Below are 27,817 nucleotides of genomic sequence, written 5' to 3' on the forward strand. Positions count from 1 at the left end.
TAAAATTGTAAAATAGGTGACTAGAATATCATTGTTTCTCCATGTGATATTTATTTCTTTTTATAAGACTATATATACATATATATTTTCATATATCAGATTCAAACTTGTTAGGATTATCTCTCTAAAAGCTATGAGATTTAGATACTGAAATCTATGTTTTGAGAGGAATACTGTTATTATTCATTGTTCTAAGCAGCACTTTTATGCTTAACAAATCTTAAATTAGCAATCATTTTATTAGGATAAATAAAATTTGAGAACTAGAGATTTTATAAAGTTTTGAAATGTAGTCTGACTAAAACATTCAGAAAAAAATCAATAAATGATTCATTTTAAAACTTACTACAAAGCCTAAAAGCATAAAGAACTATTATCACATTACTTCTGTACCAACTTAATATTTCAAGGAAAGGATAGGTTCATACTTCTCTAATGGATCATCAAGCATCTTTTCAGTGAAAGAACAGAAGGACTTTCTTTCAACGGCTTAATGGTAAACTCTTCTAGAGCTTTCAAGTCCTGCCTGAAGATAGCACAGATTAGAACATTATGGGGAAAATGTTCTAGACACTGCCTTTAACATTTGCCATATATGTATTTGCAAACATACATATATATATATATATATATATACACACACACACACATCTATATATTTAGAAGGATTCACATTTGCTTGATGTCTAGATTCAATGAGCAATGTTGAACTAAATTTAATATGACATATGGATTACTCAATCCATAAGATTTAATGTAAAAATACATACATTTATCTAAGGATAGTCATTACTTAGAATTTTCTTCAGTAGTTCTATTTTGAAAATTCAAGTTTCTTTCTCTTTTCCTAATTGCAGCTAATTTTTCCATTCGAAAATCAAGTAATTTTTACCATAATCGTGTTTGAAAATTGTCTTTAATACTGTTTGGAAAAACCAGAGTTCCTCCTGAATGTGTTTATTCATAGCTTTTCTCTACTTATAGAATCCTAGGGTTACATGATACAAAGTCAATTGATTTGAGAGTGAAAAAAGTCAATCAAATGATATGTCTTTTCTTCCCTAAGGTGATTAATTTGCTATAGAATCATGGAAACACATCAGTAGCGTCAGATCCTCCGCTTTCCCACCTACCATCATATGTTATTTGCAAAACACTTTGAACTTTGTAAAAAATATTATATAAAACCGCAAATTGTTGTTAATGGAATAAATCAATATGATAAATTAAAACCTGTTAATATATAGCAGACTGTAAAGAGAACTAAGCTTCATTGTTCATTTTTGTTCCCATTACCTTTATTAAAGCAGTCTTATTTTATACTGTACAATAAAGCAGCTACAGTCCATAATGGGATGTTGGTATACTTGAATAAGACTATTCATCTGTCATTGATGTTAGTGGCTGAGCTTCCTTTAAAAATAACTCATTCTCGCATAGTACTACATACATCTTGTTGAATGTGTATAGTCAATCTTTAAAATTCAGTTTTCGAAGTTTTGAAAAACAAACCTTGTGCATATGGCACAACAGCTTGACCTAAATGCTCAGCTGTTCTGTTCTACCCTATGCTATATATCCTATTTTTAAGTCTTATCGCAAAAATATGAGTCTGAAATGGTAACCTAAAGCAGTTTATAAAAAATATTAAGAAATAGAAAGCTTCTGAGTAGAAACAATAGAATACAGCAGGATAACAGACTGTCCTTCAGTGCATTAACACCCTCCCCACTCACAAAATGATGGAAGTGGAGAACAAGTCAACAATTCAAGAAAGAAGAATCACCTTATGCCATTTTATAATATGACCTTTTACAGATCCAAGGAGAAAAATACACAAGTGCTGGTGCAGTTTTGTGTTTCTAAATATGCTCCATCTCCCAACCACCACGTCACCTTCACTCCAGAAAAAAAGTAGTCAAGAATACAAAAAAATTTTAATTATACTCTCGAATTCAGATAAAAGCAGCCTGATCAGCTGAATAGGAAGCCATGGGAAAAATAAGAAAAAATATTAAAGAGTAGAAGCTGAAAAAAAAAAACAAAACCTGCTAATGGATCTCAGAAGATGCAGAAAAGATAAAGCTGTATTGCCCTATGCCATGCAGTGGGCTAATATGCTCATTGTACAGGTGAAGTCCTCAGAAGTGATAAAAACCCAGATGGATTAAGTGGATCCTAAAATAGGACATTTAGAAGGATCTCAAATGAGTGATTTTTCAACCATATGCCTTTTGTTATTCTAAATTATTAAATCTTTAATGCTGTTGTTTTATCTGTTTCCTTACTTCTGCAATATTGACTTAGTCTATTTTTATTATTATGTATTACTTTGTGTTACTCTCATACTGAATTTATATTCTCAGCTTGAAGCACAGCACTAATGGGAAACGTACTTCTGTGCCTTGGACTTTTTATGTCCCCCTCGCTCTATTTCTTCATCTGTGTTTTGAATTCTTCCTTCCTTCCCCAACTTGGGCATCTTCAGTGTGGGCATCTTTGTCCAGTGCGAGAGTAAAATGTTCCCCAGTATCAGGGTCCCCATTTGCACTGTTTTTATGCAAATTATCCTCGGAGTTGGTTTTGGTTTTATTTGTTTTGATATGATACAAATCATTCCTCCTTATATGTGTTGTAACGTCAAAAACTAGAATTAGCTGATTTTTCTTTGTTAAAGAATAATTTTTAAAAGGGTATATAAAATCAACACGTCAAAGATTTTATTTACTTATTATGTGGTAACTGGTGAGATATAACAAGTTCAAGAAACAATTCAAGAGGCACAAACATGTATAAAGAATAAGGAATTCTGGAGTAAATTTACAAGTAGATGAAAAATAGTCTTCCCATGGGGTAATAATCAATTTCATTTCATCAGAAAATTAATATGCATTAGTATAGTCAGGAATCATTTGAATTATTAGTTTTCTGCAACTTAGTGTTGGGAAATAGCTCAGAGACAGAGAAAGGTTCTCTGAACCTTTCTCTGAACCATTCTTTGAGACCTGTTGCTTTTAAGCCACTCTTCTAGAACCTGAGGTAGGGGAACAGATAACCCAGGTTTCTACATATTCTTGCTGAATTGTTAAAGAAACACTTATTAATGTTGAGCAATAAGTCTAGCTTCATTCTGGTTTCTGGTTTTTCCTTTTAAGTGGAGGTGAGCTCTAACACAGGGATACTCCAAGTGGATCCATAGACTCCTGAGGGACCCACAGGAGTTTCCAGTGTCCACAAGGTCAAAATCACCGTGTTGACATGTTCACTCATGGCGTAAAAGTCATAATGAATAAAATTATTAACACCTTAATATTAAGGCGGCAGCACCAAATCGTACTAGCAGTCATTGTATTCTTTTCCACTGTCCACTCAAAACAAAAATGGACACTTAAAAAAGTGTCCTTAGAGATGCAATAAAATTCAATAATCTTATTAAATCTCAACACTTGAGTATACAAGTTTTAATATTCTGTGTGTAAAGTTGGAAGTACACATTAAGAAAGTTGGCTACATACTAAAGTATAATAGTTGCCTTGAGACAAGTTGCCAGTTTAACTAGACACTATGAAGACAAGTCAAAAAGTGACTAGCAGATAATGTATGGTTATTCAGACATGACTATTTGGCAGCTATTTTCTGAAAAAGTAATAAAGTAAGCCTATTACCTCAAGGAAAACAGCTAATAGTATTTTTTGACAATGATAAAACTCAAGCTGTCTAAGAAAAATTAGAATTTTGGAAAAATCTACATTCCCCATAACAAACTTGAGAGCTTTCTAATATTTTCTGATTATCTTAGTGGTAATATTAATGAATTTGATATCTCATTATATAATAAATGTGTCATATCTGAAAACTCTGCATAACTCTGAACCAACATTTTTCAAATGATCAATTAGTGATGTTATAAAATTATGAATGAGTAAACATCCATTCAAAATGCAAGAAAGATCAATGACATTTTAATGTAACAAGGACGTGAAGTTCATTAATACACTTTTAGATTCCACACTGCAACTAAACTTTAAGGAACTGTCATTTGTCCAGTTTGTATGTATTTGAAAAAGTTATTAAAATGTTCCTCCTCTTCCCATTACATTTTGTGTGAGGCTGAACTTCCTATACTTCAGCCAAAGAAACGATTCACAACAGATTGAACACAGAAGTAGATATGATAATCCAGCTGTCTCCTATTAAGGTTCAAAATAAAGATATTTGTAAAAGTATAGAATAATTCTCTTGCTGTTTCTTATTTGAAAAAAATATAATTACTTTTCACAAAATATGTTATTTAGGTTAACATGTAATGAGATTTTTAAATTAATGAACATTTGAAAATTTTCATGGTTTTAAATGGTAATTCAGTAAATCAAAAGATGTGAAACATGTAAACAAAAGCTCTTTAGCGTTTTCACTAGATTTTAAGTGTGTAAAGGGGTCCTTAGATCAAAGAGTTTGAGAACTACTCATTTCATATAATTTTCTTTTTTAAATACTTTATAGTATGATCCTGCTCTTATTTTAAGAAATTCTACCTATCTATCCATATATCAATCTTTGTATCTATAGATGTTCACTGAATATTAATGCTGGCCATTTCTGAAGGTTGTAATTTTGGAGAGATTTAAGACACTTTTATTGGTCCATTTTTCTAGTGCTTGAGTACAAAAACAATGTCATTATCATAAAATACATATACTGATATATGTATATCACATGTATATATACTGATATGTATATACATACATATACTGATAAAAATAGAAGAAAAGTAGGGAATGGGAAAACTCAAAAATAGTAAAATATATATATTCCACAAATATCTGAAAATTCAATATTTACATCATAAGATTTACTTTGATGATTTTGGATCAATTAGAAATCAAAATGGAAAATGAAAAAATGATCCCTGCATTATTTTGTATTTCTGCTATACCAAGTTACCATTAAAACAATAGAAATTTATTCTCACAGTTCTGGAGGTCAGAAGTCTGAAATGAGTCTTATGGGGCTAAAGTCAAGCTGTCAGCAGGACTGGTTCCCTCTGGAAGCTCCAGAGAACCCATTCCTTGCCTCTTCCAGCTTCTGGTGGCTGTCGGCATTCTGTGGCTTGTGGCTGTATCACTCCAGTCTCTGTTTCTGTAGTCACATGGCCTTCTCCTCATCTGCCATCAAGTCTCCCTCTTCCTCGATTTTACAAAGACACTTGTGTCTATGTTTAAGGCCCACCGAGATAATATAGGATAATCTCTCCATTTCATGCTCCTTAATTCCATCACATCTGCAAAGTCTCTTTGGCAATATCAAATAACACTCACCGGTTCCACCAATTAGTACCTGGGTGTCTCTGTCATAATTCAGCTTATCACAACTCCGCAGAACTTACACAGAAAAATTAATTCTAGGTAGAGTGTAGAACTTAAGTAAAGCTTACAGAAGCTAATGTAGAATAAATTTATGACTTTGGGGAAGGCAAATAATTCTTTTTATATATATATTTATTATACTTTAAGTTCTAGGGTACATGTGCACAAAGTGCAGGTTTGTTACACATGTATACATGTGCCATGTTGGTGTGCTGCACCCATTAACTCATCATTTACATTAGGTATATCTCCTAATGCTATCCCTCCCCCGTCCCCCCACCGCACAACATTGAAACATGACATGAAAGGACTAATCATAACTCTGAAGGAAACAATACATAAATTGATTTACACTAAAATTAAGAATTTACATTCATCAAAACTCACCCTTGAAATTGGCAAGTCAATCTACAGAACTGAAGAAGATATTTACAATCTATGTAGTTGACAAAGAGCTTGTATTCAATAAGAAAAAAGCAAATATAAATATGAGCAAGAAACACAAAGTGACATTTCACAACAGAGTATATCAAAATAGTTAGTAAACATGAGAATATGTTCAACTTCACCAATATCAAGAAAGTAAAATTAAAGCTATAATAAACAGAATAGGTAAAATCTACGAAGTGGCCATACCAAATGATAAGGCTATGGATCAGCTGGAACTCTTGTACACTGCTGGTGAAGTGTTAAATATAAACAATTATTTTGGAAAACTGGCAATAGCTACTAAAGTGAATCATATTTACACTTTCTGACAGAGCTATTCAACTCCTAGATATATATACAACAGAAATGTATGCAATTTAACTGAAAGACGTATATAAAATGCTCATAGCAGCATTTTTCACAGTAACCAAAACCTAGGGGGAAAATGTCTACCTACACTAGAAACAGTAATTGAATTTTAAATATTAATTTAATGGAATATTACAAAACAATGATAATGAATTAACTGTGGCATAATGCTATCTCTCAAACATAACACTGAGCCGAAACAAATGCAGTAGTCCCTAATTATTTGCAAGGGATACATTCCAAGGTCCACCTGAAACTGTGGATAGTACTAAACCCTATCAATATTATGATTTTTTTCCTGTACATCCATGCCAATGATAAAGTTTAATTTGTAAATTAGTAACAGTAGGACATTAATACCAACACATAATAGAATGATTATAACTATATCCTGTAATAAAAATTATGTGAATATGATTTCTCAAAATATTTTATTGTGCTGTAATTACCTGTTTTGGGACTGTCATAAAGGGAGGACTACAGTAGACTTAAAGAATCCATACAATATGATTCCACTAATGTGAAGATTAAAATCAAGTAAAACTAACTATAGCTGTTACTTTTGATGAAGAGTAGAAAAGAGTAGTGATTGGTAGGACTTCTGACAATGCAGATAATGGTCTTTTCCTTAACTTGGGTGATGTTAGGTGAGCGGGTTCACTTTGTGATTACTTACTGAGCTTTATGCTTATAATTTCTGCGATTTTCTGTATAAGTTATCCTTCAACTAGGAAAGTTAAAAAGAGAGATCCATGGGCTTCCAGGGACAGATGTCCAAATTTTAAGTAAAAAGAGAAAGATGAATGAAGCCGTTTATGAATTTATGAATAAAGTATGATCTCATTTTTAAAAATTAAATTGGGATATGTAAATATTTGTATGTGGGGAGATAGGTGGTAGAAAAGAACATTTCAAAGTGGGGATGAAGAATGAGATTAGGCGAAAAGAAATATTTATCTTTTTTCTCTATATATTTCTCCATTATTTTGAATGTTATAGAAGATGCATATTGCTTTGTAATTAAAATACAAATAAACATAAGAAATTAGAAATCAAAAATAAAATTTAAACATTAGATTCAATAATAATACAAGTTATTAAAAACTCAACATGGCACTCTTCATTTATTATTTTATTTAATTATCACAGGAGTTCTAATACTCACAGTAGTTACTCTCACTACCCCATTTTAACATATGGGGAAACAGGTTTAACATAGTTAAGGACATCTAGCTACTAGGTAACAGAATCAGAAGTTAAAATTCATGTCAAGTTAATGCTGTTAATACCATGCTATCCTCAGCCTGTGGACAATAATGTATGTTTCTAATATGGTACTTACTTATTACACTGAATAATTATCTAATAACACTCCTACCAACCCCCTAAATCATTAGTCTTTGATGGCAAAGGTTGTGTTTATTATTATTAACCAATAAAATATAAATCTACATCAATTACTAATATATTGTTTTTTTTCTTAAAGGTAATGGGAATAATTTTGGAAAGCAGTTTCTTCATTTATTTCTTGTGGAAGGAAGGCCATCGGTTAAATATGGATGTGGAAATTCGCAAAATATTTTGACTGTTTCTGCTAATTACAGCATTAACACAAATGCATTTACCCCTATCACAATACGGTAAGTACTGTACTCCACAGCAGTTCTTTCGTGCTGAAATTGTTTGTTTGTTTGTTTGTTTTGAGATGGAGTCTTGCTCTGTCACCCAGTCTGGAGTGCAGTGGTGTGATCTCAGCTCACTACAACCTCCGCCTCCCGGGTTCAAGAGATTCTCCTGCCTCAACCTCCCCAAGTAGTTGGGACTACAGGTGTGCACCACCACGCCTGGCTAGTTTTTTGTTGTTGTTTGTTTGTTTGTTTTAGTAGAGACGGGGTTTCACCATGCCGGCCAGGCTGGTCTCACACTCCTGACCTCATGATTCATCCTCCTAGGCCTACCAAAGTCTTGGGATTACAGGCATGAGCCACTGCACCTGGCCTGAACTCTATTTTTTAAGTGTTATTTACATGTGTAACAGCCACCCAAAAATGAAAAGAATTTAAAAAGTCCATCTGAAAATTGTTGTTTACTTTTTTATTTTTGCTTTTGTTTTGTTTATTTTTATAATTTGGTGGAATAAGCTACAAATTGAACTAAGCTATAATTTAATACTATCCTATGGGAATCAAATTGCACACAGAGTAAATCAATTTTATTTGAAAATATTATGGTGCAAGCAAATAAATTAAAGCATCAAGTTGTTCAGTTAAAACTAACATCCAGTTTAATTGTTCAACAAACTATGGAGTACAGCTGCTAGGAATTGGTTAGTGGGAGCCATTGACTGCACAAAAAAAGAAAACTCAGTAGAAAAGAAAAACCAAAACCAACAGAATGTTAAACGGAAATGTCTTTCTGGATTATATAAATTTTTGGAAATCAGTCTTTGAATTCATTTATGCTTCAAATTTATAAAACATCAGAAAAGAGAAATTGCTAAATGATGGTCACATCTCAGGGGCATTACTAAACAAAATTTACATGTAGCAACTAAGAATTCAAAATTTTTCACCAGTATAGCTCAAATTTTTCATCTAGTAATAATGGTCTCCAAAGTTACTCTATGTCATTGAAAAATATTCTGTGACTGAGTTCGTCTTTAAAATGACAATTAGGTAAGTTAGTCTGATCAGCAGGAATCTTGGCTAACCTATGAAGCTTACATAAATCAAATAAACTCTCTGAAACTGCATCAGTCTGAAAATAACATCAACAAAATTGACACCAATCTGAAAATGAAACTTCTTACAGGCAGGGATGGTTTCTTACTCATTTTTAATGCACTTAACAGGGCATCTGACAAATAGGAGATACTCAGTAAATGTCTGAATGAATGAAGAAATGAGGGTGTCTGGGCTGGGCAATTCATTTGCTTATAACAAGAAGGCAATGAAATTACTCTAAGGTAATGAAATTATTATTTGTAAATTAGGTATACCCTCTGCAACACTGAGTTCTATACAGACAAAACAAACTCCTTCAGAGCAACAGACAAATATTTCAACCATTTCTGTTATAAGTGTTTGCTGTTGATCACTAAAAAGAACCAGATGAGAAGCTAAATAACAGAAAACTGTTTAAAGGCATTTCTATTAATAAGAACATCATTTTATACAATGTCAACAATTTATACAAACAATAGTACTTTCAGTTATACATGAAATAATTGCTATTCGGGGGTAAGATTCTTAGAGAAATGATTTTCTTCTTTATTTTTAAGTAATAACCTAATAGAGCAGTCCTCAAACCATTCAGATTCTGAGATAGCCTCAGGAAAAAAACAACCTGTAAAATAAATATTGATGCTTCCAGTAAAACTGAAAAGGACTTTCCAAGTGTTTAGATTAATCTTATCAAAACTTAAGAAAGTAAAAAGGAGATAGCCCTGTGAATGTAAAAATGCAAATCTGCTCTGTGTTATAGGCAATAGCCTACAAGAGCTCAAAGTGACAGTAGGCTGACCCTGGGACTATATATTACATATTATATATCATTAATTTAAAACTGTTGAGTGCTCATTTGCTAAGCACGCTCTCGATGTCTTAACATTTGCATCTCATTTTTCTGTTTCTCCTGGTTTTATTCTATATTTAGTTTCATATATTCATTTAACAAATGTTTCTTACTCTATTTGTAGCACTATACTAAGCTACTAGAATTCAATGCTAAGCCAAAACAGAAAAAAACCTAATTCTTATGTGTATACAGTTTAGTGAGGGTGATTGACAAGTAGACACACTAATAAAGGAATAATCTGAGATGTGTTGTAAATGAAAGAAACATGATGCAGGAAGAATAAGTTAAAAAAGTAACCTAGCCTGTGCTCTCTAGACCAAAGAGCTTTAAAAATGAATAGAGATAAACTTGGTAAAAGAAAACACAGGCAAAGCAGTGGTTATGAATTTCAGGCAGAGGGAAGAGTATATGAAAAAACCCTTTGGGAGGCAGCTGGATCACCTGAGGTCAGGAGTTCAAGACCAGCCTGGCCAACATGGTGAAACCCCATCTCTACTAAAAATACAAAAAAATTAGTCAGGCATGGTGGCGCATGCCTGTAATCCCAGCTACTCAGGAGGCTGAGGCAGGCGAATCCCCCTTGAACCCAGGAGGCAGAGGTTGCAGTGAGCCGAGATCCTGCCACTACACTCCAGCCTGTGGAACAGAGCAAGACTCAATCAATTAATCAATCAATAAAACAAAACCCTATGCTAGAAAAAAAACATGGCATATTCAGATTCAGAGACCCCAAAGAACAGTGTGTTTTGAACAGAGAAGCAGAAGAGGGTGGCTTAGTAATGAAAGATGAAGTTTGAAAAGTAGACAGTTTGCAATTGCTGTCTGGCCTTGCATCTATGTTAAGGAATAATTGAGGGAGCCAGTTAGAGGGTTACTGTATATCCAACTAAGATATAATGGTGGCTTGGACTAAAGTGACATATTTATGACATAATTAGGAGCAAAATGACAAATTAAATACTAGGAGTAAAAATAGAGGTGTCAAAAACTAATACTCATTTCCTTATGTGCAATTGGATAGCAGATTTTATCATCCACTGAGATAATAAACAATACAAGAAGAGCAGGTTAGATTGAGAAGATCATGAGTTTAAGCTTGAGCATGCTGAGATTAAGGTGCCTTTGAAATACAAAGTGGAATTTTCCATTGAATATATGGAAGTAAAGGTCAGAGAAGGGATCTGGATGGAAAATATGAATTTATGAGTCATCACTGTGCAGACAATAATTGAAACCATGGGAATGGATGAGAGTATATAGTAGGAAAAATTGCCTGGAATGACTCTTGAGGAGCTAACATTTAATAACTGTATACTGAAAGATGAAATCATAAAAGAGTCTGACAAGGAGTATGTAGGAAGTAACAGCCAAAAAAGGAGCAGAGTGTCGTGGAAGGCAATGGCAAAGTTTATCGAATGCTCCAGTCCACTGGACTGTCCACATGATTCCATGACCTGAAGACTTCAGTGTAGCAGGATAGAGGAAGAAGCCCGATTAGAGAAAAATCAAGATAATATGTATATACAACTCTTTGAAGTTTTAATGTGAAAGTATAAAAAGAGGTAAGATGTTAACTAGAGGAAAGTGAGGAATCAAGAGAAAAAAACTTAAGATGAAAGAAATTCGAGTATGTTTAATTAATTGGAATAACTAGTTGAGAAGAAATTGTTAATACATAGAAAACTGATGAAAAAGGGAGAACATAAGTTTCTTCTTTTTTTTTTTTTTTTTTTTTTGAGACGGAGTTCTGCTCTTGTCCCCCAGGCTCGAGTGCAATGGCGTGATCTTGGCTCACTGCAACCTCTGCCTCCAGGGTTCAAGTGATTTTCCGGCCTCAGCCTTCAAGTAGCTGGGATTACAGGTGCCCACCACCACGCCTGCTAATTTTTGTGTTTTTAGTAGAGAGGAGGGTTCACCATGTTGACCAGGCTGGTCTTGATCTCCTGACCTCAGGTGATCTTCCTACCTCAGCCTCCCAAAATGTTGGGATTACAGGTGTGAGCCACCAAGCCTGGCCGAGAACATAAGTTTCTTAAAAGTTTAGGCCAGTAAGATACAATGTACATGAGAGAAGATTCCTGCCAGAGGGCAGGGAAAATAGAGATACATAGCTTGAGGCTTCTGATTTCTGTCATTGTAGATGTCCCTGGATTTATGATTGCCTTTGCTTTATCTGTCCAGTAGTTTATGTCACCTTCTCTTGCTGTCTCATCTGTTTAGTCTTACTTCTTCATCATTAACTGGGCAAAATTTAGAATTTAAAGGTCTTTTGGTATGGCTTTTTTCAACTTAATTCTCACTAACAAAACTCTCACTATAAAAAGCAGGTGTGTTAGGTTCCTTTTTCATCATATGAATGTTGACGGGATTTCTTCAATATTAAAGTATTTGACAATAAAAAATAGCATGATTGCTTAAAACTTTTTTTTTGTTTTTAAAGAGTCTCACTCTGTTGCCCACAATCCCACTGCAACCTCCAACTTCCAGGTTCAAGCGATTTTCCTGCCTCAGCCACCCAAATAGCTGGGATTACAGGCGTGCATCCCCACACCTGGCTAACTTTTGTATTTTTAGTAGAGAACAGGTTTCTCCATGTTGGCCAGGCTGGTCTTGAACTCCTGACCTCAGGTGATCCACCCCCCCATGGGCCTCCCAAAGTGCTGGGATTACAGGTATGATCCACCATGCCCAGCCTAATAAAAACTTATTTTCAAAAATTAATAAAATAAACCATAAGCCCAACTTGTAAAATGGCTTTATTTTTTATTAGCTATTATTTTTTATTTTGTTATTAGCCAGTACTTCCTCCAACTAAATCCATCTTACATCTGTAGGACAGAAGGGAGAAGTAGAACAAACTTGAATAAGCCACTTGTAGTGATTGAGGTCAATTCAGTATCAAGATAGAAGTTCTTCTTAAATGAAATGGAGCAGAGATCACAGTTCTACAGATACATTGTAATTCATACTCATGCACAGTTTGTCTTTCATTTCAACGAATTTTGAAAGGGATCACATAGAGAGAGCTATTGGTTTTCACAAGGGTTATTCTCTTTTAGGGAAGTTCAGAAAAAAATTGTCTTACTATATATATACACTTTTTTAAGTTTCTGAAGTTTAAAATTTTCTGGCACCTTTAGTGTCTGTTTTACACAAAAGCTAACTTTTACCCAGTATTTTATTCTCTAAAAAAGCCCTGTGTCCTTTATTCTAGGTGATTTACTGTGTTATCTGCATGTTTTAAAGGCACATAGCCTATTCCCCCTTCCTTAGATGCTACTATCTAACACTCCTGAGAACATTTCCTCAAAGATTTATCCAGAGGTATAAAATTACTCATGTCTATTGAAGGTACACCCTAATACCTAATAATTTATTTTGGTTAGCAAACTCTTAGGGCAGCCAAAGTGGGATGTTGGCCAAGAATTGCATTCCTTCCAGAGCAACACATCTCCAACAGCCACTTTTTAATAGCTCAGTGTGAAGAAATGCATAGTTTAACATCATCTGGACAGAGGCTGGAAAAGTTTCCAATAGTTCGGCAGCAAGAACCCTTATTAGTATTTGCTAAAACCCAAACATATGTCAAGTGAAATCATTGTAGACATATTTATCACATTACCTTTGATAATATTTGGTTCAGAAAACAAAATAAAAACTGCTAAGTTTTATAAAAGGACTAATTTTTATCTCCTGTTGACGTCTCCATGTCTATGAGATAAAACCTCATACATATTATATACGTATATCAGTACAGATTTTTTAAAATTCATTTTAATTAGCTCATTTCTCACAGTTGTTTAAGAAAGAAATGTATTGTAATGCAAAATCCACATTAACTTCACAAAATGGGAAGAATGATTCTGAGTAGGCTTAATTTTGGTCATATCAAATTAAGATATTAGTAAGTAATTCATAGAAAACAGACAACTTCTTATAATACCCATATTTAATTTGTTAAAGGCTCTCAGACACCTCTGCTCAACCTCAGATTCCAGTTATCTGGCCTTTCCCCACATATATCCTCTGCATTGCAGCTTGCTTGCCCAGATGGTATTGCCCTATAACTCAGTATGGAGAATGAGCAAGAGACCATTCAATTTCATGTAAGAAAAAAGAATATCCATACTCTATTATCTATAATTTTGACAGTAACTAAAAATGTTACCTATGTTTCTAATTTTCTAAAATACATAAAAACTTTTCACATGTTTCTGATAGTTATTATATAAGCTATGGATTGCATGCTGGTCGTCTTAGAGCCAGGAAACTATGTGAGAGCCTTCACTTCTTGAAACAGATGGTGACTTTTGAACTGTGCTAAATCTATAAGATATTAGATTTATTCATAAAATGTTGCCATGTCAATATGGAAAGTTTGGCAAGATTTTCATATTAAAAAGGTCAAACTTCATCACTTCAATATTAATTTGTGTATCTTTTTATCAGCTCTTCCATCTGGTATTTCTTAGAGGAAATGTAGGAAAACTCAAGCTCAATATGGGAAATATAGGTAATACTTTATCATTATATTGGCATGTATGTAAATATATAAAGCTAAACATTACTCTTGTACCTTTATCCATGCATAGCCTGTCTGTACACAGCATACATAAAAACTAGCTGGATAGCAAGTTACAATACAGTTTATTTGTATTAAATTATGAAGATCTACTGTAAAACTAAAATTTCTTTTATTACATAAGCTTAAGAAAATCTTTAAAAGATATCTATGAATCTATAAGTTGGTAATTTTAGTACTATTTTGGATTATTGGATAGAACGTTCTACTATATAAAATTGTCTCTAAAATTTGCATACTTCTTGAGAAACGTGGAAGTATTAGTTTGGTGCTTATTGATTCAAAAATAAATAAGGTGGAGCATCTCAGTCTGAATGTGAACCTGAGTCTACAGAGTATCTTTATGGAATAATATGCCAGTGGACTCTACCAGCCAGTTTGATGTTTAAAAAACATATTTGAAGTGACTTGACTCTGTAATCACATTTGTGCCTTTTAATTGTGCAATTCACTTCAAATTGTCAAAACAGAATAGCAATTAGCAAAATTTAAAAAGTCAGACTTAGGGCCCAAATCCTCATCTTACCAAATGCTGAGATGAGAAGACAGAGAACTGGTTGACTCTCAATTCCTGAGAGCAACCACAAAGACCCTACTGAAGAGAAAGGGACAGGTGGAAAGTACATCTATAATATGAAATGAAAAATGAACCATTTTGAAGATTAGAAATTTATCAGGGGACAACAGATGAAAGAGGATCTGCAAAGATATCAAGGTGTAGATAATAACATGCTCATGGAAGAAAATGTATGATGAGAACAAAAAGTTCCAGGTGAAAGGATATTTAGCTCCTCAGTAAGTCACCATCAAACACTGTCATTTCTAATGCAGAGGACAACAAATAAAAATAAAAGGCAAGAAACGTTTTGAGCACTAGCAGTGTATGCTGAGGAAGACTCCAGATTTTCTCCATCCTTTATAATTAGTGGTAAATTTCTACCACTGTCAGAAAAGACTATTGAGGAAGTTTAAATTATTTTTGTGCAGTGGCAGAGTATACAGCAAAATAAACTTCAATTCTTAAAAGCCTTCTAATTCTAAAATGTGTGTAGTTTATCACTTTCAAGACAAGATTTTGACAGTTATATAAGAAAGTAATGTGAAACAAATGAAGACTTGGGGCAAATTAAATTTATAAAAATTGGGACAGAATAGCAATAATTGATGGGGGTCAGAGAACACTCTGGCATATAGCACAGTTAAATAATAGGATTTAACATGTTGAAAAGTAAGATTCAGGGGAAACATCAAGAAATTTGTTAATTAAGTGATGAAGTGGTCATTTAACAATACATTTATATTTTGTATATTTTTCCTTCCACTTCTGTAGTCCCGCTAGCTCTCCTTAATTGGAACTTATCATTATGGTTAGAGAGTATTTGATTACTGCCTTAAAATGACTATCAGGAAAGAGACTTTATTGTGAAAAATTTTTGAAGCCTATTCTTAGTGGTAGAGCTCAATCCTTGAAAACATTTCTCTCAATTAACTTATTTAGAATAATTCACACTGAGTTCACTCAAAATATAGACCATGTTTTTTTTAAAGAGGTTTAATGGACTCACAGTTCCACATGACTGGGGAGGACTCACAATCATGGCAGAAGTTGAAGGAGGAGCAAAGTCACATCTTACATGGTGGCAGGCAAGACAACGTGTGCAGGGGAACTGCCCTTTATAAAACCATCAGATCTCCTGAGACTTATTCGCTATCATGAGAACAGCACAGGAAAACCCTCCCACTGGGTCTCTCCCACAACATGAGGAGATTATGAGACCAGCCTGGGCAACATGGTGAAACTCTATCTCTACGAAAAATTAGCTGGGTATTATGGTGTATGCCTATAATCTCAGCTGCTTGGGAGGCTGCAGTGGGAGGATCATCTGAGCCTAGGAGGTCGAGGCTGCAGTGAGCCAAGATCGTACCACTAAACTCCAGCCTGGGTGACAGAGTGAGACTCTGTCTCAAAGGAAAAACAAACAAACAGATTCAAAAATTAGCTGTCTTTGAACTTAAATATTAGTCTAAAGTATGCTAATATATGAAAGTAATATGTTTGATTTTTGAGTGTGAAATAAGAATACTCTAAAAATTAAAATAGCTTATAAAATTCAAATAATTTTTACTTATTAGTGGCTTAAAATTACTGTGAAAGGTATATGAGCTAAACAGACAAATATCATACTTGTTTAACAATTAGACAGTGGTTAATTCATAAACTTCTAATCAGACATCTCTCTTTGGATAGTAGGTCTGGCATTCTTTCCAAAAGTTTATTTACTTTTTAAAAATGAAATGTTAGAAAGCTGTTGTTTTGGAAATGTATAATTCCAAAAGTAAAACTTGCTTTTGAAAAATTGAAATTCTTATATATGAAAGAGGATTATAATAACAGAGCATCATTGTTAACAAAAACACATTTGAGACCATTCTTTTAAAAAAAAAACACCTTACTTTATAAATGAAGCTAAAGGAAGCTATGCCAGATTCCTCCTCAACAAATTGCTCATGCTTCATCAATGTATGAATAAAATGCAGACATATGTTGATATAAATTGTTTTACAATTTAGCATCTGAACTCTTTTCCACCCAACACTATTCAGTTAAGAATAATTTAATGCTTTTTAAAAGATTTACCAATTTTCTTTAAAATTGAAGGCTGGTTCCATACGCAGGTACTGGTATTAAGCCAAAGTGTTTGAACTCAATAAATATAGAACAAAGACTTTTAATATTTCTTCAGATAATTTATTCTAATGCCATCATAAGACACAGTAAATTTCTGTTTTATGGTATTTGAAATAGAATTCTATTCTGTCCTGGTCCCTCTTACTTTTTAACTTTCTAATAGCTGGCCTAATTCTAATTGCCAGTAATATCAGAACTCCATCCTGCCCTTCAAAAACAAAATGTTACAAAGATAAAAAGAAGGAGATTGCAGGACAAAGCCCTATACCAATTACCATAAAACAGGAATTTACTGTGCCTGTTGATGACATTATGTTCACAGTACCCAGTGGCATCTGCTCGTCTACACAGGGGCTGGTTAGACACCTAAGTACAGCTCCCACCATTTGAAGTGCACAAATTTCCAGTCAAATGCGATGGACAAGATAGACTCAACTATGCCCTGGGAATCCCTTCCCCTCTACCCGAGGAATAAAATACCAAAGGAACATTCTCCTGTTTGCATGGTAATAGCAGTGCCAGTCATCCCTTTCACTAGAGTGCAGTAGCAGAAATTAGGGTGAAGGAGAATCTCAATTCCTCTGGCACCTCAGCCTCAGGGAAAGTAATAGAAACACAGTTCCAGTTTAGTGTAGCCTCTTAGAATAGGATTATATAGAATTCTTAGAATAGGAAATATAGGAATGTAATAGGAACATTATTCTTAAAACATTATTCTTGTATTCTTAGAACAGGAAAAAGTAAAGTCTTGGATTGATGATGCACAGAAATCACCAACAAGCGACTCTGATACTTGGCACACATGTGCAAACAAGTCCTGAGGATTTCTAAAAATCTTTGGAGGGGGAGAGTCTATAATGGATTGTAACTCCTGCAGTTAAGAGTGTGTATTCTCAGCCCCTGAAACTTAATAACTGCATCTTAGGTCAAATTCCTTGGAAACAGTCTGTGCCATGGAGATTTGCATGCACAAAGTTTATTAGAGAATGCTCTTAGGAACAAACACTTGGAAGGCAGTGAGGGAAACAGGATCAAACAGAGGCAAAAGTTGAATTGCAAAGTAGTTGCACCAGAGGCCTCAGCTGTCTGTAAGGGGAGTCTGGACTTGAGATGTTCATATTTTCCTGAATTTAGTCAAGAGGACCAGGCCTTTGCATACCCTCTCATCCCGAGGGGCCTCTGGGCAGCACACCACAGTATTCACTGTAACTCATTGAGGCTGATGGCTAGAATCCACACTTACTGGCTTTAGAAGCCTGAGACACTTGCGTTTGACTTACACCTAAGCAAGCCAAGGTTGTTTTTAGATAAGCTAGGCAGGTATCCCCACACCCACTATCGCCCCACCATAGTAACCAGGGAGCTAAATTCCCTGTGTTAGTGACTGTTCCCCATGTTCTACTGTTTCTTATGAGAAGTGACCCAAAGAAATAGTGACGCTTCAGAAGAACAGCTAAATACTCATCATACCAAAACCACAAAATTCTAATTGCATAGATGTGCATCAGCAGGGACACATGTAACTCCAAATAATGCCACTCAGTGATATATCATTAGAACATACACCACAGCCCAAGTAGGGTATACCTGGGTATAGAACAAAAGAAGGAATCTTTATAGATTCATTCTACTTCAAAATGAAGGCACAGGACACGTAAAAGGCAGAATCCTGAGAGTGGGGAAGTGAGGAAGCAAAGCACTCTGTGTAACTACAAACGATCTTACATGTTTCTTTTTTGAAACAAAGATAATAACACTCATTTTTCTGCTATACAGGCTTCTGTGAATATCATGTATACGAAAGTGCTTTGGGGGAGGGACAGCATTAGGAGATATACCTAATGCTAAATGATGAGTTAATGGGTGCAGCACACCAACATGGCACATGGATACATATGTAACAAACCTGCACGTTGTGCACATGTACCCTAAAACTTAAAGTATAATAATAAAATAAAATTAAACTAAAAAAAGAAAAAAAAATCAAGTATCCCTCAAACGAAAGTATTAGTTACGGTTTTTCACACACACATACACCTATTTCTTCTATTCCTGCTGTAGGACTAGAAAAAAAAAATGCTACTTTTTATTTTACAGCATCTTATTAAAAACACTTCATAATTAGGCAGTTAGCAGAGTAACTAATCCACTGTCCTCTGGGGCAAAGGTCTTTGAAGGTTCTTGCTTGTTAGGCTTGTCTTCCTTTGCAGCTTCATGCATGGGAAAGTGGTAGTCCTGGAGCTTTAAGAGGCCAAGCTCCAGGAGGGTCACACCTCTTCTTATCTGTACTACAGAAAGCAGATCTGCTTCTATGACATCGGGAAAGAAAACTGTCCAGATGACTGTGAGGTGGATGAGTAAGTGTCTGTTAAGTTTTGGGCCTGTTACGTTTAAAGGATATGCTGAAAACTTCACTTGCATTACAGTAATCTCATTTAGTCATTTCTTCATATCCATTAATAGCTATGTAATACATATTAATTTTGCACTTATGTGACAGCCACCATGAAATATTTTTATACACTATCTCACTTATTCTTTATAATATCTTTAAGGGGTAGTTATTTTTCTGATACTCATTTAAGGAGTTAGGAAACTGGGACTTAAGGAAATTAGGTAATTTTCTAAAGTCATGCAAGTAATTGAAACAGGGTTCCTACCTAGGCCACTTTACTCTAGAGCCCTTGTATTTAACCATGCTGTATAACTCATTCCTGAAATGTTCTTTAAATGAGGTCACTCTCAAATCAAATCAACAATAGAAAATTTCCCCTTTCTCCATCATTTATCATTTTATGAACAAATCATGTGTCTTATAATCAAGCTTTTTTCTCAGGTCCTTCCATCTTTACCCTCCTCTAATACCCAAGTCTCACGAGCTTGCCACTCCATTGAAGCCATAATCTCTGCTGTCCCAAACACAGTTCTACATTTTCCTACCACATGCATCGTAGCTAACAATACAGCTCCTTCCTAAATATTCTGGGGTTTTTTCTATGAAATTGTACCTTATGCTTTCTGCAAGCCATTCACCTTCTAAAAGCTAGCCTAGACTGGTCCCAACTCATACTCAACTCCTTTGCTGTCAATTCCCAGCATGCTCAGGTCTTATAAAGGATTTTTCTATTGATCTTTTGTTATCTCATCTCCAAAATCAAACAATAAATGGTACAAGAGTCCTTTTCTCTCATGTAAACTACTATAAGAATGCTAGGAATAAAGTATGTATTTATTAGAGATAATCCCTAAGACCACATGTGACACTAAATCAACACAATATAAACAAGTATATAAGGGTTGAAATGTTATAGTCAGAAGAAAATCAATTATACAGACTTCACCATAGAAATCTTACTAAAGGGGATTAGTTAAGTATGTAAAGGCCATGGAAATTTAACTTTATAGAGAGATTATTTGCAGTAGGTTTGCCATATGCAAATATACAAATAAAATGCTCATACGAGAAATTAGAAAACTGGCTCAAACCTAATGAGAACTCTAAAAGTTGCAAAAAAGGAAATGGCATTAGTAGAGGGCCTTCAAGGTTAAATGGAGAGGCTGTTGATTCTAACTTTTTTCTTAAAGAAAATGTCTAAATTATATTAATGATAAAATAGCTATCACCAATTAAGCTCTTACTATTGTCTGAGCATACTTCTTGGTCTTCACCTGTAGTTAATTATTTACACCTGTATTTAATTATTTCTAATATCCACCCAGTGAGTTACTATTATACTTATTTTAAAGAAGACAACATTGAGGCACATAAGCCAGAGGACACTGAAAAATCACACAGAAGTTTTCAAAGTCAAGAAATTTGAATCCAGAGTCTAACTCTGATCACTACTCAATATTGCATGGTCTATATTACAGGCAATAAATGAAGTTAAAATCTCTTATACTTTACATTTCATCAAAACCTTAAGAAATATTCAAAATTTTATGTTTTTAATTCTAAAATGTGCTTTATAAAATTACTGAACATAATTTTGGAAGCTCAACTGTAATAAAAATTAAAAACATACAAAATCTAAAACTTTTAATTTCTATTTTCACTTATGACTGCCATTTTTCTATTAGAAATTTCACACAATAAAATTTAGCAAAAGTTTTATTCTAATTGTGATAATATATTGAAAGAAACATGCAATTGGTATGCCATTTATAAACTCTGGAATTTCAAAAAAAGGGGTAGAAAAAGTTATTTTTACTTATCCCACAAAATACATATGTATGATAAATTTAAACATAAGTTGTTTATAAATTATTATATGCTGCTATACTTATTATAAATCAAAAATTTTAATGTATTTGCTATTATGAAAAAAGCCATGTTTTAGTCTGTTCTCATGCTGCTGTGAAGAAATACCTGAAACTGGGTAATTTATAAAGAACGGAGATTTAATTGACTCACAGTTCGGCATGGCTGGGGAAGGCCTCAGCAAACTCACAACGATGGCAGAAGGCATCTCTTCGCAGGGTGGCAGAAGAGAGAATGAGTGCAAGCAGGGAAATGCCAGACGCTTATAAAACCATCAGACCTCGTGAGACTTACTCACTGTCAGAGAACAACATGGGAGAAACCACCCCCATGATTCAATTACCTCCACCTGGTCCCACCCTTAACACGTGAGGATTATTACAATTCAGGATGAGATTTAGGTGGGGACACAGAGCCAAACCATATCAAGCCGTAACATTCTATTACTTAAAATTTGTTAGGCTATATTGGTAAATACTGTTTAAAAAGTTTTTAGAAAATATTTTTTTCATCTTAGAAAATTACATGGGTCAATTATAGTTCTATTATAGACACATGTTTTCAATTCCATAAATGCAGGAAAGTTTAGCACATTCCCCTTCTATCTAATACGAGGAGGTATGTTATACTAAAATGAATATTTATTTCTAATTAAAAGACTGATGCAAATTGATATGCTATTTTTCAGATTTTTCTCAACCAAGATTACTGATTATTATTTGAGTGAACAGTTGCTTTAAAATACCACATGTGAGTTGTTCAAAAATATGTCTAAGTGCTTAATTAAAAAGTTTTCATTGCTGGGTTTATTCCTAGGCTCGGGGAAAAGGGGAGTGATTTTTTTTATTACATTTGATGACTCTAACTGATCCACTGAGAAAATAGCAAATTTTATTTCTATACTGTTTTAATGGTCCAAAAATAATTAAGTGTTCTCACAAAATATGTTTATTTTTTTCTAAAATATTTAAATGTAAGATTGAAAAGTTACATTAACAATAATGTAGCTCAATCCCCTCATTTTTCTGATGAAGAAACTTCACGCTTGAGAAAAAAGCAGACTTGCATGGAGCCACATGACTCAAGGACAAAATGAGAAAGTTAGAACAACGAGATGCACATTTGGCACTCTTTCCCCTGCACCCATCTTTTATATCTATTGTTACAGGTGACATACTGCTACCTTTATCTTTCCCCTCTCTGTGACCTGTTTTACTTCCTATTATATATAAAGAAAAGAGCTATCAGTTGTTTGTTCATTATGCCACGCCTACAGAACACTTGACTCTTTGTGAGAAGATCAAGAAGTCCAAACCAAATAACTCCTCTTTTTCAAACCTGACCTGGAAGACTTCTGTTTATAAGAACAATCATGCTCATTTATCTGGTCATCATAAGTGAAAATTAGTGATCTCGATTAACACAAAAATCACAGAATCTTAATTTTAAAAAACTATGGGCAAGTCTCTATTCTTATCCCTAATGCATATGGGATTTATCTAAAACCACCTTAAAGCTTGATAGTATTAGCTAAATTTTAACAATAATGGGAAATTGCTACTCCAGGAAGCATCCTATTCCGTTCTACATTGACAGACTCTGTACATGTTAGGGACTTGTTTACATTAAGGAAATGTATTTTTCCTTGCAATTTTGTGTGCATTAGTCCTCTACCTGTTCTTTTAAGAAAAAAAGAAAGGGCACATATAACTCTATAAATTTATCTTCCTGTTTCTACTTAACTGCCTTTAACTATTTCCTAATCATGAAATATAAACTCTATGCAAGCAGGACTAATGTTTTTAATCGCTATTTCTCCACAGCACTTAATGTAGTGCTAGTATACAGTACGTGTTTAATAGGTATTTCTCAAATGAATGAAGCAAGTTTTCTTAGCTTCCCCGTGTTTTTTCTATAAACAAAATACTCCCAGCTCCTAACCCATTTTCAACAACATGACTTGGGAAATCCTCACCTTCCTAACTATTCCCTACATTCATCATTCAATGTATCAGCTACCAGATAATCTATCAGAGACAGTGGAATTCAGTATCCCCCTTATAATATAAAAATGCATAACAAAAGTGAGATTATAATATGCTCAAACAAGAATGAATTCACTTTTCTCAATTTTCAGATCATTCAGATTGTGATTTTAGCCAGCTAGGTCCCTATGTCTTTTTAACATAAACTGCCTTAAATTATTTAAGTTGCTTAGTCATACTGCCAGATTTTACCACTCTCATAATATGTAAACATCCTCAGGAGATTTAACACATTCAGTGAAGTTCCCAATCATTCACAGCTTGTGGTCAATTGCTTCCATCAGATATAATTTTCTCCTAACCCCTAGCTGAGAGAGCAGCATGCTGAAGGAATGGAAGTTTTCAGAGATGGAGTGAATGATTTTGTAACTTGTGGCACTGCCCAGAAAGTCAAGTTTGAGTACAGCCCCCAGTACTAGGAAAGAAAGAAAGAAAAGAGCCAGGGTGAGAGTTTAACACAGTAAGGGCATTTAGGATAACACCGAAACAAATTTTTTCCCTATTCATGTATTTTCAGTATACATGATTCGGTACATTTTAATTAGGAATCTACTATGAGTCAGGTACTATAAGACCCTCTAGTTAATAGGAGAAGGGAAAAATGTGTTTCTGACAGTATGAAATTTTAGCCTACTAACACAAATGTAAGAAACAAGTAAACAAGTGTATAGTTAGTCATTTTGAAAAATGTCCCAGGTAAAATAGAATTCAGAGATACAACATAATGGCAGGGGGTGGGACGGATTCAATAAAAGAGTCAGGAGAGAATTCCAAAGAGGGGATGATCAGAGATACTTGGATGAGAAGAAGCCTGCCATTTGAAGAATGAAGGAATGTATGTGGATGTGGATATGAATATAAATATAACTCTGTTAAAGAAAGAAGGCAGGGTGAATAATGACTGCTATAATAACATGTTTTAAAAAGTGTTACCAAATCTGAGAAGTACTGTGACTTTCTTTCCCCTAATAAGATGTCAGAAACTCACTGCCTACACAGGTTCAGGAGAGCAGCCTCCTTGCAAATCCATCGTCTGCCTGGGCCCAAATTGTCTACCTGGAGTGTGTGCTGGCTCTATAAGGAGTTGAATTTCCCCCCACCTGGGTGCAATGGAACAGGCTGTCACAGGCTGCTGCACATGAACCCCGTTTTATGACTATTATATAACCTCATTTCTATCTGTCTTCAGAAAAACTAGAATATCCATCTGTTGTTTCTGCAGTATCAGTGTTCTTAGTATTTTAGTCAATCAGATGATGCCCTGTCTAGTTTCTCAGCCAAGTGCCTCCTTAGACTTTGCCTGAACATACTCCTAGGAGATATTTGAGAGGTCACAAGTTGGGCTAATACAAGCTACATACAGGGATGTCTTTTCCAAAAGTCTGTAAAACGCACCCACCTCTATCTGCCTATGTGGCACCAGAGACCACTTATCTGGGCTTAAACACCTTTAGTTTCTAATGCTTTTCAAAGTGGTACCTAAATTCAATCCAGTGGGAAAGAATTGAACATGTATGATGTGGTCAGTACTCTGCTGGGTGCTATGGAGTATAGAAAAGTTAATCACCAAAATATAAAAAATATTAACTGTAGTGATAAGCATGCTAAAGTATGCCTTAGCATACGGTGAAATGTGCTCATCTCTGCAACTTATTTTGCAATTTAAACAAAAAATAAGGTGAAGTGATGGATGAATAGAGGAATATATATGTGATAGTGCGAATATAGCAAAATGTTAATCAAATACAGCAAAATGTTAATTGTAGGATCTAGGTAGGTACATAACTGTTTACACTGTGAGATCCCTTTAACTTTTCCATATGTTTAAAATGTTTGATAATAAAATATTGGGGAAAAACAACTAATCACTGTTTATGTGAACCTTACCATTCAGATAAATACTCACACAAAATAACTACTATACTGTGAAGTGCTGACTGTAAGTGCTATGGGAATTCAGAGAGAAATCAACATAAATTGACATATGAGGAAGTAGGGCCACGAGATTTGGAGAAGGTATAGGATTTTCAAAGATAAAGTGGGTGAGAAAGAGCATTTCAAGTGGGAGAAAGAGCATGAGGAAACATCTAGAGGGAAGAACGGAATGGCAGAAGAATGACTGAACCTGGTAGAGAATAGTCAGAATAATTGGAAAACCTAGTGGAGCCACATATGACAGGTCATGGTGGGTGGAAAAAAACCGTGGTCCCTTATTTTAAGAAGTTGATAATATTTAGTATCAATCAGAGGAAACAGAAACCAGATTTCCAAAAGAGTGGTCATATAGTCATACAAAAATGAACAAAAAAAATGACTAGATGAACATGGGCACTTCATAATACTTCAGACCTCCAGGTAATCATGAATCTGATGATGTAAAATAATTAGATGAAAAGCATTTGAGCCCACCTTTATCACCATGATTTTATTGCACTAGAGAAATTAGATGCCATGTTTGTACTGGGGCCATTTGAATCCCTCCTTTCCCATGACCAAGGTTTCTACAACTTTAGCTTTTTTAGGCCAGCTCAGGTCACAGCACAGATGACTATGGCAAGGCACTGTCATTTTCCTCCCTCATATACCACATCCCCTCACCCAAGCACAGAACCAAAGTCACAATGGAAACAGCTGAATGGAAAGTTACGGAGTAGCTCAAGGATCAAAATAAATTCTCCAAAACCACATTCAGAAACCACAGAAATGGGTGTGTGTCCCTGAGATCCAGATCATTCTCTAGAGGGATACATTCCAACAGTTGTCATTACCACTTAAAATTCAAAATCAAGGCCGGGCATGGTGGCTCACACCTGTAATCCCAGCACTTTGGGAGGCTGAGATGGGCAGATCACCTGAGGTCAGGAGTTTGAGATCAGCCTGGCCAACATGGCAAAATCCCGTTTCTACTAAAAATACAAAAATTAGCCGGGCATGGTGGCATGCATCTGTAATCCCAGCTACTTGGGAGGCTGAGGCAGGAGAATCACTTGAACCTGGGAGGCAGAGGTTGCAGTGAGCCAAGATCACGCCACTGCACTCCAGCCTAAGCAACAGAGTAAGAGTCTGTCTCAAAATAAATAAATAAAATAAAATAAAATTCAAAATCAAGGGAGAGTACATCTGAGGAGACCAGCCTCTACTGCAGCCCACCCCTTGGCCAGAGGACGGTCACCTTAATGATAGTTCCCACCAATGCGATATTCAGTAGGGACATGTAGTTTGTCCAAGCAAGTGACTTAACCTTCTAAGATGCACCTGAAAGGGGAATAATAGCAGTATCCACCTCATAGAATTATGCAAGGACCAACTGAGATAAAAATAATAGAAGGGAACTCATATGGTGCTTATTATGTGACAAACACTCTTCTGAATATTTTGCAAATACTAAGTCACCTAATTCTATAAACAGCTCTCTGAGACTTACGTGATTAAACTTTGCAACTCACATTTTAAAATTTAACTCAAAATTAACATGAAACAATTTTCATTCTGTCAGGCATTTTTATGCCTGAGTTCTGCACGCCCATCAAGCGTATGTCTCCAAAAGCATCCACTTGAAAATTTGAGCCTGTTTATTCATTTCTCATTTTGTAAATCCTGTCACACTTTTTCCCTACTGCACGTTGATATAATCAGTTTTTGTGTTTCTGTTGTTTTTTGCTGATGATGGTCCCATTTGTTTCTCTCTCTTTGCCTAAAAACCATTTTTAATAACAACCTCTGGTCTCCTAAGTGGAATTATTGGATTATTACTTCTCCTCACCAAAATAGTTTATAATTACCACAATTTTATCTTGTTTTTTTTTAACCTAATGACACACTTTAAAATTAGAGATGGAAATTGAAAAACATCTTTACCTGGGGAAAAAGGTGCCTAATTTTAATACTTGGTTAATTTCAAATATAGAATAATGAGAGGGGGAAAAAAGCCATTAGGTGAAATACTCTTGGTGCCCCATGTTATCATTAACACTTAGCACAGCATATTACGAGAATAAAGGGAATTTGCAGTGACTAGCAAGCTAAGCCTGACCTCTGTTCCACAACCTTCAAAGAGGAGAGAGAATGTAAAGCTAAGCCTGACCTCTGTCCTACACACTTCAAAGAGAGTGGAAAACGTATAGAGCCACAGACCTACTGACAGACTATACCTTATTTCTAGGAGGTAGTAAATATGGAAACAATTTTTCAGGCAAAGAAATATTCTGATGGTAAGAAATATAATCAAATGTGAATATCAGCATGTGATGTGCTGACTGTCTGGGTGAAGTTTATTTAGAGAAAAGGCAGCTCTTACAATTCAGTTGTCCTCTTGTTTTTAAAGACACTTAGGCAGCTTTTGAAAATACTATTCCCCTACCAGAACACTGTTTCTCCCTCAGTAAAAAGAAAGGAAATAAATTCTATTGTGTTTCTGGTTGAAAAAAAAAAAAAGAATAAAGCTTGAGCCTCCTTTCAGGTCAAATTCATGCTTCAGAATTAAGTTAAGATGTAGAGGAT

The 27,817-nt window shown here is 34.7% G+C and overlaps 1 protein-coding gene across 2 annotated transcripts in view; it reads left to right on the forward strand.

Annotated features, from left to right (window-relative positions):
• EYS (eyes shut homolog) overlaps nucleotides 1-27,817 on the forward strand; it is a 2,056,951-nt gene that overhangs the window by 1,681,570 nt on the left and 347,564 nt on the right. For both annotated transcript variants that reach the window (XM_032154320.2, XM_032154329.2), the window contains exon 33: nucleotides 7,651-7,804. In XM_032154320.2, the coding sequence (XP_032010211.1) occupies nucleotides 7,651-7,804 (154 nt within the window). The remainder of the gene's footprint in view (nucleotides 1-7,650; nucleotides 7,805-27,817) is intronic.

Source organism: Hylobates moloch, unplaced genomic scaffold (genome assembly GCF_009828535.3).
Source record: "Hylobates moloch isolate HMO894 unplaced genomic scaffold, HMol_V3 SCAFFOLD_2, whole genome shotgun sequence".
NCBI lineage: Eukaryota > Metazoa > Chordata > Mammalia > Primates > Hylobatidae > Hylobates > Hylobates moloch.